The sequence below is a fragment of the Hyperoodon ampullatus genome, assembly GCF_949752795.1.
Source record: "Hyperoodon ampullatus genome assembly, chromosome: 17".
NCBI lineage: Eukaryota > Metazoa > Chordata > Mammalia > Artiodactyla > Ziphiidae > Hyperoodon > Hyperoodon ampullatus.
In genome coordinates, this window is record NC_136930.1 from 34370025 (window position 1) to 34387525 (window position 17501).

The 17501-nt window shown below is 35.1% G+C and overlaps 1 protein-coding gene across 1 annotated transcript in view; it reads left to right on the plus strand.

Moving 5' to 3' along the window:
- Positions 1-17501, plus strand: part of SLC26A7 (solute carrier family 26 member 7) — a gene marked incomplete at both ends in the record, with an annotated part of 196800 nt that overhangs the window by 113521 nt on the left and 65778 nt on the right. The window contains 4 exons of the mRNA XM_079722341.1: positions 5339-5491; positions 8714-8796; positions 11423-11570; positions 13592-13705. Coding sequence (XP_079578467.1) covers positions 5339-5491; positions 8714-8796; positions 11423-11570; positions 13592-13705 — 498 coding nt within the window. The remainder of the gene's footprint in view (positions 1-5338; positions 5492-8713; positions 8797-11422; positions 11571-13591; positions 13706-17501) is intronic.

Consider the following 17501-nt stretch of genomic DNA (forward strand, 5'->3'; position numbering starts at 1 on the left):
GAAACATAAAGACCATGAATAGCCAAAGCAATCTTGAGAAAGAAAACTGGAGCTGTTGGAGTCAAGTTCCCTGACTTCAGACTCCACTACAAAGCTACATCATCAAAATAGTATGGTAGTGGCACAAAAACAGAAATATAGATCAATGGAACAGGATAGAAAGCCCAGAGATATACGAATGCACCTATGGTCAATTAATCTACAACAAATGAGGCAAGACCCTACAATGGAGGAAACACAGTCTTTTCAATAAGTAGTGTTTGGAAAACTGGACAGCTGCATGTAAAAAAATGCAATTAGAATATTCTTTAACAGCATACATAAAAATATCCAAAATGGATTAAAGACCTAAATGTAAGACAGTATATTATAAAACTCTTAGAGGAAAACATAGGCAGAACATACTTTGAGATAAATTGCTGCAATATCTTTTTGGATCTGTCTCCTAGAGTAATGGAAATAAAAACAAAAATAAACAAATGGGATCTAATTAAACTCAAAAACTTTTGCACAGCAAAGGAAACCATTAAAAAAATGAAAAGACAACCTACAGATGGGAGAAAATGTTTGCAAACAATGAGACCGACAAGGGATTAATCCCCAAAATATACAAAGAGCTCATGCAGCTCAATATCAAAAAAACAAAAAGCCCAATCAAAAAATGGGCAGATCTAAGCAGACATTTCTCCAAAGAACATATACAGATGGCTAAAAAGCACATGAAAACTTGCTCAACATCACTAATTATTAGAGAAATGCAAATCAAAATTACAATGTGGTATCCCTTCTCACCAGTCAGAATTGTCACCATCAAAAAATCTAGAAACAATAAATGCTGGAGAGGGTGTGGGAAAAAAAGTACCCTCCCACACTGTTGGTGGGAGTGTAAATTGATACAGCCACTATGGAGAACAGTATGGAGGGTCCTTAAAAAACTACAAATAGAACTACCATACGACCCAGCAATCCCACTACTGGGCATATACCCTGAGAAAACCATAATTTAAAAAGAGTCATGTACCAGGGCTTCCCTGGTGGCGCAGTGGTTGAGAGTCCGCCTGCCGATGCAGGGGACATGGGTTCATGCCCCGATCCAGGAAGATCTCACATGCTGCAGAGCGGCTAGGCCCGTGAGCCATGGCTGCTGAGCCTGCGGGTCCGGAACCTATGCCCCGCAACAGGAGAGGTCACAACAGTGAAAGGCCCGCGTATAGCAAAAAAAAAAAAAAAAAAAAAAAGAGTCATGTACCAAAGTGTTCATTTCAGCTCCATTACAATAGCTAGGAGATGGAAGCAACCTAAGTGTCCATCATCGGATGAATGGATAAAGAAGATGTGGCACATATATACAATGGAATATTACTCATCCATAAAAAGAAATGAAATTGAGTTATTTGTAGTGAGGTGGATGGACCTAGAGTCTGCCATACAGAGTGAAGTAAGTCAGAAAGAGAAAAACAAATACTGTATGCTAATACATATATATGGAATATAAGGGGGAAGAAAAGGTCATAAAGAACCTAGGGGTAAGACGGGAATAAAGACACAGACCTACTAGAGAATGGACTTGAGGATATGGGGAGGGGGAAGGGTAAGCTGTGACAAAGTGAGAGAGTGGCATGGATATATATGCACTACCAAATGTAAAATAGATAGCTAGTGAGAAGCAGCCGTATGGCACAGGGAGATCAGCTCGGTGCTTTGTGATCACCTAGAGGAGTGGGATAGGGAGGGTGGGAGGGAGGGAGATGCAGGAGGGAAGAGTTATGGGAACATATGTATATGTATAACTGATTCACTTTGTTATAAAGCAGAAACTAACACACCATTGTAAAGCAATTATACTCCAATAAAGATGTTAAAAAAAAACTAAAAAAACTAAAAATACAGTTACCATATAAGCCAGCAATCCCACTCCTGGGCATGTATCCAGAGAAAACCATAGTTCGCAAAGATACATGTGCCCCAATATTCATTGCAGTGTTGTTTACTATAGCCAAGACATGCAAGCCACCTAAGTGTCCATATATAGATGAAAAGATAAAGAAGATGTGGTACACATATACAATGGAATATGACTCAGCCATTAAAAAGAATAAAATATTGCCATTTGCCTCAACATGGATGTACCTGGAGATTATCATACTAAGTGAAGTAAGTCTCATAGAGAAACATAAGTATCATATGATACCACTTACATGTGGAATCTTAAAAAAATGATTCAAATGAACTTATTTACAAAACAGAAACATACAGATTAGAGAATGAACTTATGGTTATCAGTTGGGAAGGTAGAGGGGGAGGCATAGATTGGGAGGTTGGGATTGACTTATACACACTGTTATATTTAAAATTTATAACCAACAGGGACCTACCATATAGCATAGGGAATGCTGCTTAATATTCTGTAATAACCTAAATGGGAAATGAATATTAAAAAGAATAGATACGTGCATATGTATAACTGAATCAGTTTGCTGTACATCTGAAACTAACAACATTGTTAATCAACTATACTCTAATATAAAATAAAAATTAAAAAATATAGACAGAATGAACATCAAAAATATATGTTGAGTGAATAAATAAATAACTACAAACCCCCTTCATATGATATAGCTAAGTATTGATAGTGAGAAAAGAGGAATGTGAGTTCTTCCATCATTCTGCTTATTCAAAGTAACATCTATTCCTATTTACAGATTTATTGTTTACTATTACTATGTTAGACCAAATCTTTTATTCTTTCAACAGTATTTATTGAGTGCCTGCTATCTGCCAGACACTATTCTAGGAGTTGAGAATCCATCAGTGAAATGAAAAATGTATTAAGAATGTCCAAGTCAGATAAAAACATATTATATAAGTAATGGTGTGTATGAATGTGTTTGTGTGTGTAAATGTACATTAAGTACTTCAGAAAAGTCTCCTCTCTAAAGAAAATTATAAAAAATAATATATGTATATGTTGGATAGTCTATTTTCATTCTTTGAAATATCTCAAAATGCATTTGTTTATATATATTGATACTTTTCAATTTATGTCAAGTTATATTAAATGACCAGTTTAAAGAATTACTAATATTATAGTCTCAAACTGAACTAAACTCCTATTTTATAAAACAGATTGGTCAGTTCTGATGAAATAGTTTACTTATTTATGTATACACATATAAACTATCATTGCTTCTCTGAGGTCTGGGAAATGAATGATGATCTTCAATAGGAATTTTTATCTACTGAAGTGTAGTGTGTGATAACATATCCAAATGACTCGATTTATATTAGAAATGAGAAATGTCAATGTATCTTTAGGAGGCCTAAACCTATATTAAATGAGCATGTGTAAATGTGTGCATGTGTGTGTGTTTGCACATGCCTGTCCCTGTCCCTATTTCTATCTCCAAATGCCACCCATCTCCTACAAGCCATCTTTAGCTGTGATTTCTCCATGTGGGTCCACATGATAGTCATTAGTATAACTCCTCATCAGCCTATTTTTCTATTGTGTTCTTCGTGCTGGTTGTAACAAGCCTCTGCCCACCCCCATCTTCTTCTGGAGCATCTTGTGCGATGTAATTTGCTCTACAAATTGTAGTTTAGTTCAGACAGACAATAAAAACCCTGGGGGAGAGTTTCTCATTCCTTTCATTCTGGAGTGGCTATTTTTATTACTGCAAACACATGTTCTAGAAATGCACATTACAGCAAATTTGGTATGGCTTGCGAGTTTTTCACATTTCTCTGATTTCTTATACAGGCACTGTCATGGCATACTTTTAATACCATGGATAAAACAGAAGGAATAAGCCTCTAAATATTTTAAAATGTTTGGATGTTTGTTTTATTCTTGGCAAATCATCTGAATGATAGTCTCAATTTTATCTTTGGATCATAATAAATCATCAGAAAGCTGTGTATTTGGACCAAATTTTCTTGACATCCCTCTGACTCCATCCACTATAGAATATATTTCTTTTAGTAGCATTTTGGATTTTTGTCCTGGGCTTTGAGTAAGGGGTAACTATGAGAAATGGAACCTGCTTCTTCACTTGCTATAGGAGTTCTGTGAAGAGTTATTATCCACAGCTTAGGCAGAGAGGAAAATTATTGTCTGCATCTCAGATAACCATAATATTGTAGTACCTGATTTTCTTTCCAAGTAGTGTGGAATACTAGAATGCTGTGAAAAGGGTAACAAGTAAAGCTATCTGACCCCCAATTATTCCTTAATGTATTTGATTACACAAGCAATTTTTTCTAACTGTGTGGACAAAGGAGATTCTGGATTCTACATTACCCCAATCCCTTTCACCCAACAAGGCTCCATGTTAACTGAGTATATTTTCTTTGTTAGTTTGAAAGAGTTACAGTGTTAATGATAATATTCAATATATAGAATCCATGTTAGATAACCTGATGTACCTCATTTACTCCAGGTATGTTCCTGACCCCTGGATCAGATGGGTTCAATGAGGAAACCTACTGAGCAGAATTTTAGGAGACGCTTAGGAACATAGTCTATATAAATTCTTTTGATATGTTGTCTATATAGTATTTTAATCCAATATTTTTAGTTGTGGTCAAATTATGTTTGAGATACCAAAAAGAGAGGGCAAAGAACACCACCAAGTTGGGCTACTGTAAGAATTGTCTGTATGCTAAAATAAAAACTAGTTTCTATCACTTGAAACTAGACTTAATAAATCAGCTGTGGATGAATAGAAATGAGTTTATAAAAATCAGATTTAACATATTCGAAGAAAAGGAGGAGTTGAGACATTTTGAAGATAAGCATTTAAGGCCTATGTGAAATCTTTAAAATTATACGTCATATATCTTTGTAAGAGAAAATTTGGAAGATACAGATTAACACAAATATCTCCTTACACAGAGCTATTAGCTTCCAGATATATCCATTGATATTTAAAGTATGTGTGTATTTTGATTCTGGGGTTTGAAGAAGAGTGGTGGGGTTCAAGGGATCCTATAGTCCCCTCACTTGCTCTTAATGATGAATCTGCATGTAGCTGAGTTTTAGCATCTCCGCCCATAAGTGTCTGGGGAGGAGCTGGAAGTGTAGTAGTGTCCTTATGTAGGAAGGAACAAACGCTGAGTTTGGTGGAAGAATCAAGGGCAAAGCAATTTTCTACATGCAAATGAATTATAGCTTGCTCTATATCAGCACTGACTACCCTTCTATGCCCCACCTTTCCACTTCCCACCCCTTCAGCTATTTTTTGCAAAACATCACTGAGTTCATTTGGGGGCCAGATTTTAGTTTTGATATATTGTGGGTGATCCTGAATTTTGTTTGTATTTTTCCTCATTACTGTAGATCTATGCATATGTCTTTGAAAACATCAAGTCTGTGCAACTGGAAGCACTGCTCTTATCCTTGCTGAGCATCGTGGTGCTTGTTCTTGTTAAAGAGCTGAATGAACGGTTTAAAAGGAAAATTAAAATTGTTCTTCCTATTGACTTAGTCTTGGTAAGTATGAATCAACATTTAGCATTCTGCCCTGCAATGCTTGCAGTTGCTGTGGGTAACCTGCAGAGGCTCACATTATTGTCTAAAGTAAGCCACAGCTAATCCTGTCTTTCATTAAAGCAGGGCTAATTTGCGTGGCTATACATTAATGTAAAGACAGGAAATATGTTGAGCCAATAATTTTAAAAAGGAGGCAGACGTGTTTTCAATTTTCACAGATGCTTGTATTTTTTTAGGTAAATAAGAAAACATGTAACTTAAGATTTTAAATAAGGAGACATTTCTAAGTATGAGACCCAAAAGATCTCTGGCATGATTCTTCTAAAGAAACAAAAAGTGATACCACATCCTATTGATATTTTATTTGTATGGTATGATGCATAGAAATATTATCAACTGACAAATGTCCATTAATGATTGATAAATTTATTGACACAGTTTTTATTGACCCAATTTTGCTTTATTAAAGGATACTCATGATTTTCACTAGCCAGGGCTGATTCTGTAAGATTTTTTTGTTGTTGTTGTACTTGGCAAAGCAACAAATCGTACTTTGCTCCTAAGGCTTATGGCATTAAAAAATACATTTTGAAATATTAAGTGCCTCTAATTGGAACTCTTAACTAAACAAAGCATTACATTGAAAATGAAATGTTAAGCCAACCACAGTCTACTAACTTACTTATTATTAATTGGCTTTAGTTTTTTAATGGTCTTTGGATTATATACATGTATATGATAAGTGGTGTCTAAATAATTTCACCTATTGAAATACCCCTTCATACTGTTGAAATGGTACAGGTTTATGTAAATGTATAAGGCTAGCACATTGGCAACTGTCTCTGAGGGATATGACTTTTTTTCTGCATAACTAAGGTGGATGGCTTCTCTCCATAATTAGGCCTTGTATAATTTGTAGAGATACATATAACATATGTAATCTATATAATGTGTGTGTGCTTGTATATGTGTGTGTATTTCAAATAAGCCAGACAAGTGGAGGGTACTATGATTATTAGTAGTTTTCATGGAGACAACTGTGAAACATATTTTATTCCAAAGTCCTATAGGTATTAAGAAATACTTATTATATCCTGGGAAGCTTGATTATATGTTTCATGAAACCAGAAATTGAAAATAACCATGGGGAAGAAGAATCTTGAACTCTTTTATTCAATACTGAATAAAACACTGAATAAGACAGTTGTTCATTCAATACAAAAATTGTAAGAATTATCCTTACAAAAAATAAAAGGTACTCCTTATACAGTGTTGTCCCTAATATGTGTAAGACCTAAGGCAAAAATAATAATACAGGCCCAAATACTTAAGAGTTGTAGATCAAAATGTTAAATAAAATAGGTTCTATTTTCCTCTCTTGACTAAAAAACCTTAGTGATTACCTTGAAAGTCAGGTTAAAATAGAGAATTCTCCTAATCCTTTGGGTTCTGCCAGAATGTGGCAGCAAGGGGAAAGCCAGTCCCTTGGCCTGCCTCTTCTCTTCCTACTTCAGGTCTATCCCATCTACAGTGGGATTCATAAGTATAATTGTGGATACCCTTGCCCCACAACTGTCCCTTGGCCTTTCCTTGAGCTACACTGGAAGTATAGACCTGAGGAAGGTATTCTGGAAGTAGACTTGGAACCATTTAGGCAGGAAATTATAGATTCCTGACGATTCAGGGTGTGGTCCAGAAAGAGGAGTCCAGGTTTGAGTTGGGTACCTCCTTTTGCCCCCACAAAACTCCCATTTTATGGGGAGAGCTACAGTTGGAGGATGACCAGATTAGAACCCTGAAAGACCAAGTTAGTGACTTAGTTTACTTAATTTTAATATTGCCTATGTGTATTAAACACCATGTATTCTTCCATTTTCAATAAGGATCCAGCATCTTGTGGCTATTGTGTATTTTCTTTTACAGCTCACAATATTTTCTGACTTGATATAAATATTTCATGAAAATTATTAGCAATTAAAACGTATTAATTGGCTTAGAAATTTTTGAATACATTAATACTTCTGATTCCAGCCTAATAGCCTGAACTTTTAACTACTACTATATTCTGTAGAAAATACAATTATAGCACAATATCTTATAAAGTTTAAAGTATAACCTGTAGAGTTTTGCTGCCTTTAAAAAATATCCTCAAGGCTCTTTTGATTTTTAAGTCTATTCGATGTTTTAAAAACTTCTATAAATTGAGTTAAATATCATCACAGAGAACAGAAATACACAGGAAAAATCCCAACAAAATAATATTATCGGGCATTGTTAGATATTCCTTATTTTGCTAGTGTGATTCTGTTATATCTTTTTTCTGACCATGTATATGGTAAATTTGTACTTTAAATAGGTAATTAGTGTGTCTCTTTTAAACAAAAAAGTGTAGTATATAAATAGTTATATCAAACTGATATGATAACCATGTGAAATTTACATCACCTATTAAATTATCAGAAGAATGAAAAAAATGTGAAAATGGATGGAAAACATTAAGGTGGCATGGCTGGTAAAAACAAATGCTGAACAGAATTCTGAACATACATTTTAAAGGTGATCATGGATATTTGCAAACACTTGGTTTCACTTGTTATATATCATTATATCATATAACTGAGGGTCAGGCACCTGAGACTCCAGGGAGGTAATTTCAAAAGTATCAAGTCTGACACATTACTAACTAGGATATTTTACTTCAAGAAATAGCAAAACTCAAAATTATTCAAGGAGACTGTAAATCATCATTGATTACTAACCTACATTAGGAATATTGATGCAACATCTTAGACTCTTAGGTGGTTGCTGCAATGGAGGGAAAACGTTCTGTGTTATAAAGCATCCCTTCATATTACAAGAGACAAGTATTTAGGTTGGATTGTTGTATCTGTACATACACAAGCATGCACGCATGCACACACACATTCCTATAGTCTGTGTTCTGCTCCCCTTCAGAATCAGATACAATTGGGAAGGATATAAGAAAAGTTGTATTATTGTAATGCCATTTATTTTTTGAGACTGCAAATTAAGTGCTGTCAAATTCCAGAGGGATTTTTTGATTTTTAAAATTCTTCTTAGTCTTTAAAAATCTGTGCCACTGCTATATTACTCGAGAAAATCATAGGGCACATGAACAATATTTACTTTTTAAAAGAGTTTTTAGATGTTTGAGAAGCCAGGAATAATTTTCTTTTTCTTTTTTCAAATGGAACCACACAGATTATTGCTGCATCATTTACTTGTTATTGTACCAATATGGAAAACACATATGGATTAGAAGTAGTTGGTCATATTCCAAAAGGGTAATGTAATCTTTTAAAATTTTTTTTCTTTCTTTCTTTCTTTCTTTCTTTCTTTCTTTCTTTCTTTCTTTCTTTCTTTCTTTCTTTCTTTCTTTCTTTCTTCTATCTTTCTTCTTTCTTTCTTTCTTTCCTTTTTTCTTTCTTCTTTCATTTGTTTTTTGATGGAGGAAGCAACTGGGGGTAGGTGGATAAGAATTTCATTTCTTTCAAAGGCTCTCTATGGGACAAAATTCTAATTAATTTCTATTTTACAATGATATTAAAAAACAGTTCATAATAAAGAAAAAATAACTCCTTAGACTGCTTATCAATTACTTAGGAAGTTGATAACTATTTTATACAGCATCGCTTCAGGTAAAATGTTTGGAAATTACATGAATATTATTTGAAAAAGAAAGCAAGACATTGAATTTCCAAATTAGAGTCATGCTCTAGGATATAGTCTTCACTATTCCACTCACATATTCCTATGACTATTTTTATTTCCTTAAAACATAGTAAAAATACACAAGCATCATCTGAAAGAGCAAACCTATAGGCATGAGTGGTGTACAATCGTGAAAGAGAGGGTGGAAGTGGAGACGAGGACATGTTCCCCACCTGTCTTGAAGCCTTCCTCAGGACACTAAGAGGAAGATTAACAAGAAGAAGTGTTCACCCTAAAAAGACAAAATGTTGTTCCAAATATAGCCTGAAAGAAAATAAAGTCATCTTAGGGGAGAAAGGAGATGTCTCTTTTAATGGGCTGTACTATACACCAATATTTATAAATTTGGGACAAAGTTAGAGTTGCTGAGTCTTCTATATTTTTATTTTCCAGTCCCAAAGTTTGGCTTCTAACTACATTAAAATGGAGGGACAGTAGAAAAATTCTCAGAGATTAAAAAGATAATTTAAAAAATCCTGTCTTTAGCCTTTATGGAAAAGATATAGGCTAATAGTGATTATTGGAATCAACTTGTGTTTTCTAAAGGCTTCTCTACTTTTCACCTTCAAATTTAGTTTATTGTTTTTTTCTCTAACTTAGTTTATCATTATTAATAATTAGACAAGCTCAATTTTTTATGAAACAAACGTTCTTATAGTTTGAAATGGTAGCACTTTTATGTATCATATATCTTAGGGCTTGTAATTGTACAAATCAATTTGACTTGGGGATAAACTTGAGGGGGTGGGTAAAAAAAAATCATGCCTCTCCTCCATCCAGTCTAATTCTTCTTTGTTTTGAGTAACATTTCCAGACCCATCTTCTTAAAGAATCATAGAAAAAATATGGCATTGATAAGAAATGGAGCTGAGCTTGAATTCATTTTGTGGTTTAGATACATTTCTCAAAATGTTTTCTCCTCTATACATTGCATTAGTGGTACTTGGTCTGGAGATTGTGGGGAGAATTAAATAAAACTGCTAATATGAAAGTGCTGAGCATTCAATTTACATACTCAGTATTAAATCAGCATGAATTATTTTACCTTTTTCTCCTACTTTTGCCCCAGAGTGTTTTTTTTAAAGAGGGGAAGTAAGTGTCACAAACCATCATCAGGGATAAATAAACAATGATGCTGGGCTCAAGTGGTTTTCAAAAAGACAATGACTGTGTATTAGTTGGAAGAAATATTTTAAACAGTTATTTAAGACTGAGAAACAGCTAACTGTGGCCCTGTATTTTGCAACATAGTGTAGCTGGACACTTTATAGATATTTTTCTTAACATGTGATACATAGAGTCAAAAAACAAAATTTAACTGAGTACATTTAGAGGTCTTATTGACATTGTTCAACAATTCCTTAATTGAACAGCAACCCATCTAGCAAATCAAAAGGAGCCCTGAAGAGCTGTACAAAATGAAAGGCTTTTATAGTCAGAAGGGGAAGGGCAGGTAAAGGAAGTTTCTAGCAAAGAGTGGATTGTTTCAGGCAAGGTCACTTTCCTATGTGAGACAGAAGGGCAATTACGTCGCTAGTGCTGACCAGGTAATTCTAGATTGACTGGCTAAGGTTACATTCCTGGGAAAGGCTGAAACTGCATTTAAATTAGGTATTAATTCTTGGTTTGCTTACATGGGGCTTAGCACAAGTGACTCCATTGTGGGCCTGTTGTCTCTTTTTTAACAATAGTTAAGTGTACTGTGAAATAATCATGTGAAAAAACATAATTAAGATTATAAACTCAATGGAAAATTTAAGGATTAGCTCAAGAATCGTAGCTCACAGTAAACTAGTGTTTGCATACAGCACTGCAGTATTCAAGGCAGAAACTACAGTTTCTAATGCCAGCCAAATAAAAGTTTAAGAAGATTCAATGAAAGAATGCTCCAGATTTGCTTTTGTTCTGATACAGGAAATTTTTGTTGAGTCAAATTTTCTGTGCTATAACCTGATTCTCTGGGAGTGAATGCCAGTTAGATGCACAGAGCTGTCCTTGTGGTGTTCTTTGTGATTTTGCTTTTCTGCTAAATAATGTTGAAAACAAAAGGCTTCTAAGGGCAGGATTGTTTGGTTTTCTCAAGGATATTTCATGTATTCTATGTATACTTCAGAGTCATTGTCATAGTTGAATTCACTTCAAGTTGTTACAGAAATAACATGAAAGTTGATAAGTTCAATATGGTCTTTCTTTCAACAGAATTCCTCCACCTAGAGCTCCCCCAATGAACATCCTCTCTGCAGTAATCACTGAAGCTTTTGGAGTCGCACTTGTAGGCTATGTGGCCTCACTGGCTCTTGCTCAAGGATCTGCCAAAAAATTCAAATATTCAGTTGATGACAACCAGGTGGAGTACGCCCCAACTCCTCTCCACACCTCTTCATAGCTATTGTATCACTGTACGGTGTACTCCCAGATCCTGAAAATGTTGAACTTATGAAAAATACAACTTTCTTAGTGTATAACACAAATGGGTAGAAGAAAACAAAAGAAAATATCTAAGTCATTCATAGAAAGGTGAAAATATGACTTTCTTGGATTGGTTATAGTTCACTCTGTTTTTTAGAGAGGGGCATCTTGATGATTTGGTTTTAGGAGAGAATCTAAATGTATTTATCATTGCATGCTGACTTAAAATTTTGGATTTCAAAATACAAAGAACACTAATATTTCTCTTCTTAGTAAAAAAACTAAAGGTTGCAAGGGTCTATTCTTAGAATACCAAGGGATGAAGATTTTATTGAGCATGTTTCTGAATCTACCTCTGCTAGTTTCTTGTCTCAAGCCCTGTGGCCCTACATTTCTGCACAGGTCTCTAGAGATAGCTATGGAATAGTGTTTAGAATGCCAAAGTACCTATATCTAAATCTCACTCTGAAATTGTTTCTGTGCCCCAGTTTTGTCATCTGTAAAAAAGCAGATTTATTCATTCAACAGATGTGTATTGAACACTACTATTTACCAGGTACTGGTCTAGGAACAAGGGATACAATGGTACATAATGCAGACCATGTCTTTCCTCATCTCAAAACCTCCCAGTGGCTTCCCATAGTACTCAGATTAAAAGCCTATTACCAAGGCTTACAAGGCCATACCTGACCTTGTCACCATCCCTTTTCCTCTATAATCTCATATTTCTTTTACAGTTGTAGCCACACTTACTGCCTTGTTTTTCCTTGAGTTCACTAGTCATGTTTCTAGCTCAGGACATTTGTACTTGCTGTCCTTGTTTCCAGGAATTTTGTACCCTCAGGTAGCTGCATGCCTCCTTTATTCAAATGTTCCCTTCTCAGGGAGTCCTTCCTTGGTAAGCTAAAATCCTAAATTCCAAAATTTTCCACTCCCTTCTCTGCTTTACTTTCCATATTCATCTTGTTTATTGTCAGCATTCCCTCATTAGAACTCCAGTCTGTTAGAGCAGGGATTTTTGTCTGTATTATTTACTGGCAACAGCAGAAGCAGAAAAACATTAGGAGGTTTTTGCAATAATCCAAATGACACTTGATGACTTGGACCAGGATGTAGCAGTGAAGGAGATGAGAAAGGGACAAATTCTGCATTGGATGTGGAAACCATCTGGGAAAAGGGGTAGTTAAGACTACCTCTAAAGCTTTTGACCCAAGCAACTGGAGCTTGAGACAGGGAAGGATGTGGGAGAACCAGGGTGGAAATATATAGAGCATAGCCTGATTAGGTAAGTTTGAGATACCTGTTAACCATCCAAATGAAAATGCTGAGCGGCAGGTTGGTTATGTCAGTCTGAAGTTCAGAAGAGTGGTCTAGGCTGGAGATATAAATTTGGGGGCTGTCAACGTGTATTTGGGTAGTAGAGAGGGAAGTGGCCCAATATCTGTGATTGGTTAGATGAGAAGGAACCACAAAAGAGACTGAGAAGTTGTGGCCAGGGAGGTAGGAGAAAACCAGGAGGGTGAGAGGTCCTAGAAGGAGCCTTTAAGGAGGAGGAAGTGAGCAACTGTGTCAAATGCTAATTTTAGGCCAGGTAGGATAGGAATTAACCATTGGATTTAGCACTGTGGAGGTCATTGATGGAGTGGTGGGAACAAAACCTTGATTCTAATGACTTGAAAGCGGAGAAATTGGCAACAGATACAATAAATACCTTGTACTTCCCTATAAGGTTGTTATTGTTATAAGGATTAAACAATGAAGTGCTTAGAACAGTTTCTGGCTCATTGTAAGCACTCAGTAAATGTTAGCTATTCTTAAAATAATGGTTAAATTATGACCAGTGGAGAGAACAGAAATAGAATACAGAATAAGTCTCATTCCATGACAAGTTTTACCTGTGGTCTCTAAAATTTGATTGTGATTAGGAAATGATATATTCTCCTATTATCATTACTGTAGGAATTTTTGGCCCATGGCCTCAGCAATGTGATTCCTTCATTTTTCTTCTGTATACCAAGTGCTGCTGCCATGGGAAGGACCGCTGTCCTATATAGTACAGGAGCAAAGACACAGGTAACTTTTATTTTCAGCAGGGACAAAAGAACTGATGGGCCTTTACTATCCTTGGAGAGTGGGAAGAATGAGCTTCTCTCTAAAGTCCTGAGAATATTTTTACTTCTTCAATTTCTTAAAACTAGTATCAAGGAATTCTATCTCTTCTCTTTCTTAGGAAAGATCCTTGAGCAGCTGAATGATTCAACGAGCAGACAAAAAAAATCCTGTATTAATTGCAGCTTTATTGTTGTCAATCTTTGAACAAATGCTCCCTCTAGTGGTGTCTCTGATTATACTTTTTGCTAATCTAACCAGTCAATTTGAAATTTTAAAATTTTTGTTCACTTCCTTTAAATAAAATGAAAACAACTGTATGAAAAATCAGTCCTTGACAATGACATTCCTGTCTATAGAGATGTACATGTATGTAAATGAATAATACGATGTCTGTGCACATTTTGGTTTAAAGAAGCAATTATGTATTTTTAGGAACTCATATCAATTTGACATTTGAGAACCTTTTATATACTAGTTATTATGCTTGGTACTGATAAGATGTCGATGGTAGTAATAAAGGTGTTTCTGTAATGATGATGATGGTGGTGTTGTTGGTGGAAGCATATATTGAGTTATATGCATGTCATACATTTTATATAAATGAACTAATTTAATCTTTTAGGTACCTCTATAAAGGAGGTGTAATTATTATGCTAGGTTTCCACATGAAAAAGTTGAAGAAAAGTGGGTTAAACTAACTTATCCAAGTCACAGAGCTTGTAAGTGGCAGAGCTGGGATTTGAACCCAGATAGATCTACTCCAAATCTTGCATTCTTAACTACTGTTCTATACAAGAAAATTCATGTATATGTTAATTTAATAAATTAACATTAACAGCTAACCATTATAAAACAATTCACATTTATTTTAAATTGGAGTTGAATGAGAATTTATAAAACATTTTATGTGATAATTTAAACATTTATTAGGAGTTTACCTTATATTAAGTCCTTTTTGGCGGTTGTAGAAGAGTAAATTTGAAAAGGATATGGTTCTTGACGTTGGGGGCAAGTGGCCAGAGAAAGATGGGTAAATGAACATTAAAATATTGTGTAAAATTAACTAATAAAATTTGATGAACGTACCATGGAGCAGAGGGGAAGCAGCAACAAATTCTGAATCTATAATAATTTGACATATTATTGCCACAACTCATCATCAAAGATGTGTAATTCTTATTCAACACTGTTTTACATGACAATTTGATTGATTTTTACACAGTTCATGATTTAAAGCATAAGTTCAGCATGTGTATTGGCATAAACATTTTTGCAAACTCTCACATACTTGTAACCTAAATTTGAATGTTTAATACATAGTGTACTCAAGTATCATTCCTTACTCTGGAGACCCTTCTATCTATAAAATTCTAGGACTCTATAGTGGTTTCCACCTAGTTTCTTACAAGGATGAGTGTGTTAGATTTCCTTTCATCATTTCTGCATGGTATTCTATTCATCAGACTTCAGAAGAAACAAAAGGTACCTAACAAAACACTGGTTCAGGGAAACAAAGCTTGGCAGCACAATATTTTCATGCTGTTCTGCTTGTTGAGATTGTCGCTAATCTGCTCAACAATTCCCATTAAATTGCACAGAGAAGGAATCTGATTTAATGTGCATACCCAAATCGAGGATGCTTTCCCATGGTATTCATTTTGGCATTACAACAATTAAGTTTACGTGGAGATAACTGCCATGATTTGAAGAAGGCACTGGGCAAGCCAAGTCTTAAAAGTTTTGTTCTAAATAGGCTGTGAAACCAGTTTTCTATGTGACAAGACTTCACAGAGCACTCCATTAAATAGCTCTGTCTCTCATAGGCACTAGATTTATACCCAGTAAGTTAATCTAGAAGAATTAAAACCCTTCAACTTTTAGGCTAATAATAGCCAATCAAAGTAGCAGTGGGAACCAACTTGCATTTGTCAATTATTTCACCAACTGATTCTTTCTTGTTCAGAAACACTATTAGTATTTCTGTAGAAAGATATCTTTTAAAATACAAATATGATCTTGTTACTTCCTCCTAGAGCCCATAAAAGGTTTTGCATAGGTCTTAGAATTCAGACTTTTATGTTACCAAAACTGAGTGCTTCCCCCTACAGCCTCATCTTAGACTCTTCTCCACCTCAATCTCAGCTCACCAGTCACAGCTCCTCCTTCCTCGTGGGCTCCAGTGTCTGTTCCTTTTGTCTCTGTGGTTGCCTCCTCTAAGTTAACTCCTCCCATCCTTCAGATCTCACTGACACCTTTGGGTCAACTGTGTTCTTTTCTTCAGAGACTTTAGCTCTATTGGACATTAAGTGTTCATCAGTGTGATTATATGATTGATGTCTGCCTTCTGCTCTTGACTTCAGCTCCTAGACAGCCCATGTCTACTTTGGTTCACCATATCCTCAGTGTCCAGCCCAAGACTTAACACATAGTAGGTGTTCAATAACTATGTGTGGAAAGAATTAATGAAAAATGAAAGTATCTGATAATTATAAAGCTAGTCAATTTTGCTGATACTTTTACCAAGTCCAAGCTTGCTCTGCTCACCGCACGACAGGCCAATAAATTGGGAGACAAGGTGTTGAGGCAAGGAATAGCGACTTCATTCAGAAAGATGGGAGTCTGAGAAGATGGCAGACTAATGGAAATATTCAATTTCTCAGATCTTCCTCTTGATCTGGAATTTGACCAGTATTAGGGAGACATTTCATGACCAAATTTTGTCCCACAGCACTGGGAGGCTCATCCCAGGTCAGTCAAAATTCTTGTTGATATGCCACTCCAGATGCTAATTTCTGGATTAGGACCTGTTGATAATTAAAGATTCTCTGAATCCTCTGTCTTTCTAGTCTATTATGATCCAAGAAATGTTTTCCCTTATTGCTTCTTCCCATACTTAGAATCATACTATTACAATTATTCTATAAAAGTCATAAATGTGATCTATTTCCTCAGTATGTTTAGCCATCATCAATTTTGTTGGAGGCCTGATTACACACTGTAAGAGACAACAATCTTATAAAATAAACAGGATATAAGTAATGCAGGCAGTAACACTGACAAAGTCATAGTGCAGTAGGAAGACACAAAGCATAAACAATTTGGAAACAAAGAATAAGCAAAAACAATGCTTAGTATAACTGGTTGTAATCCAGTTACAATAAACCATCAAGTCCACAGGAGAGCCAACTGGAGAAGCCAAATTGAGGCAGGATTAGGTAGAGAAAAAAAGATAAATGTTTCATCTTTGTTTACAAGGGTATACTTTATCAACTTGTAGGTCATAACATAAGAGAAAAGGTTTTTCTGGAAAACAAAGTTTAAGGCTAGTATATTTCCCAAAGTCATATAGTTATAAATCATATTCACCAGTTCATTCAGTCCCATGTAATAAATTCCTGTTGATCTGGATGAAGTAATCAGTTCATCCAGATTTGTCATTTGTTACCCAGTCTAGTGGTATTATCTAAAGGCTATCAGAAACATATTTGTTTTAAAAAGTTCCTTTTTATGAGCTTTCTTGAAGATGTGGCAGTTTTGCAAATCATCACCTAAGCTGTCTATGAATGACAAAAGTCTTAAAATGGCAAGGATAAAGATCTGATTAGAATTCTTCTTGGCAAAGAAGCTTATCCAAGTTGTTGTGACATACAGCATTTTAAGATAACAACCAAAAGTATAGCATTATACCAGAACATATGCAAATTTCAGAAACTGTATAATTTTTAGAAAATCTGTTTTAATAACATTTGTTCATACC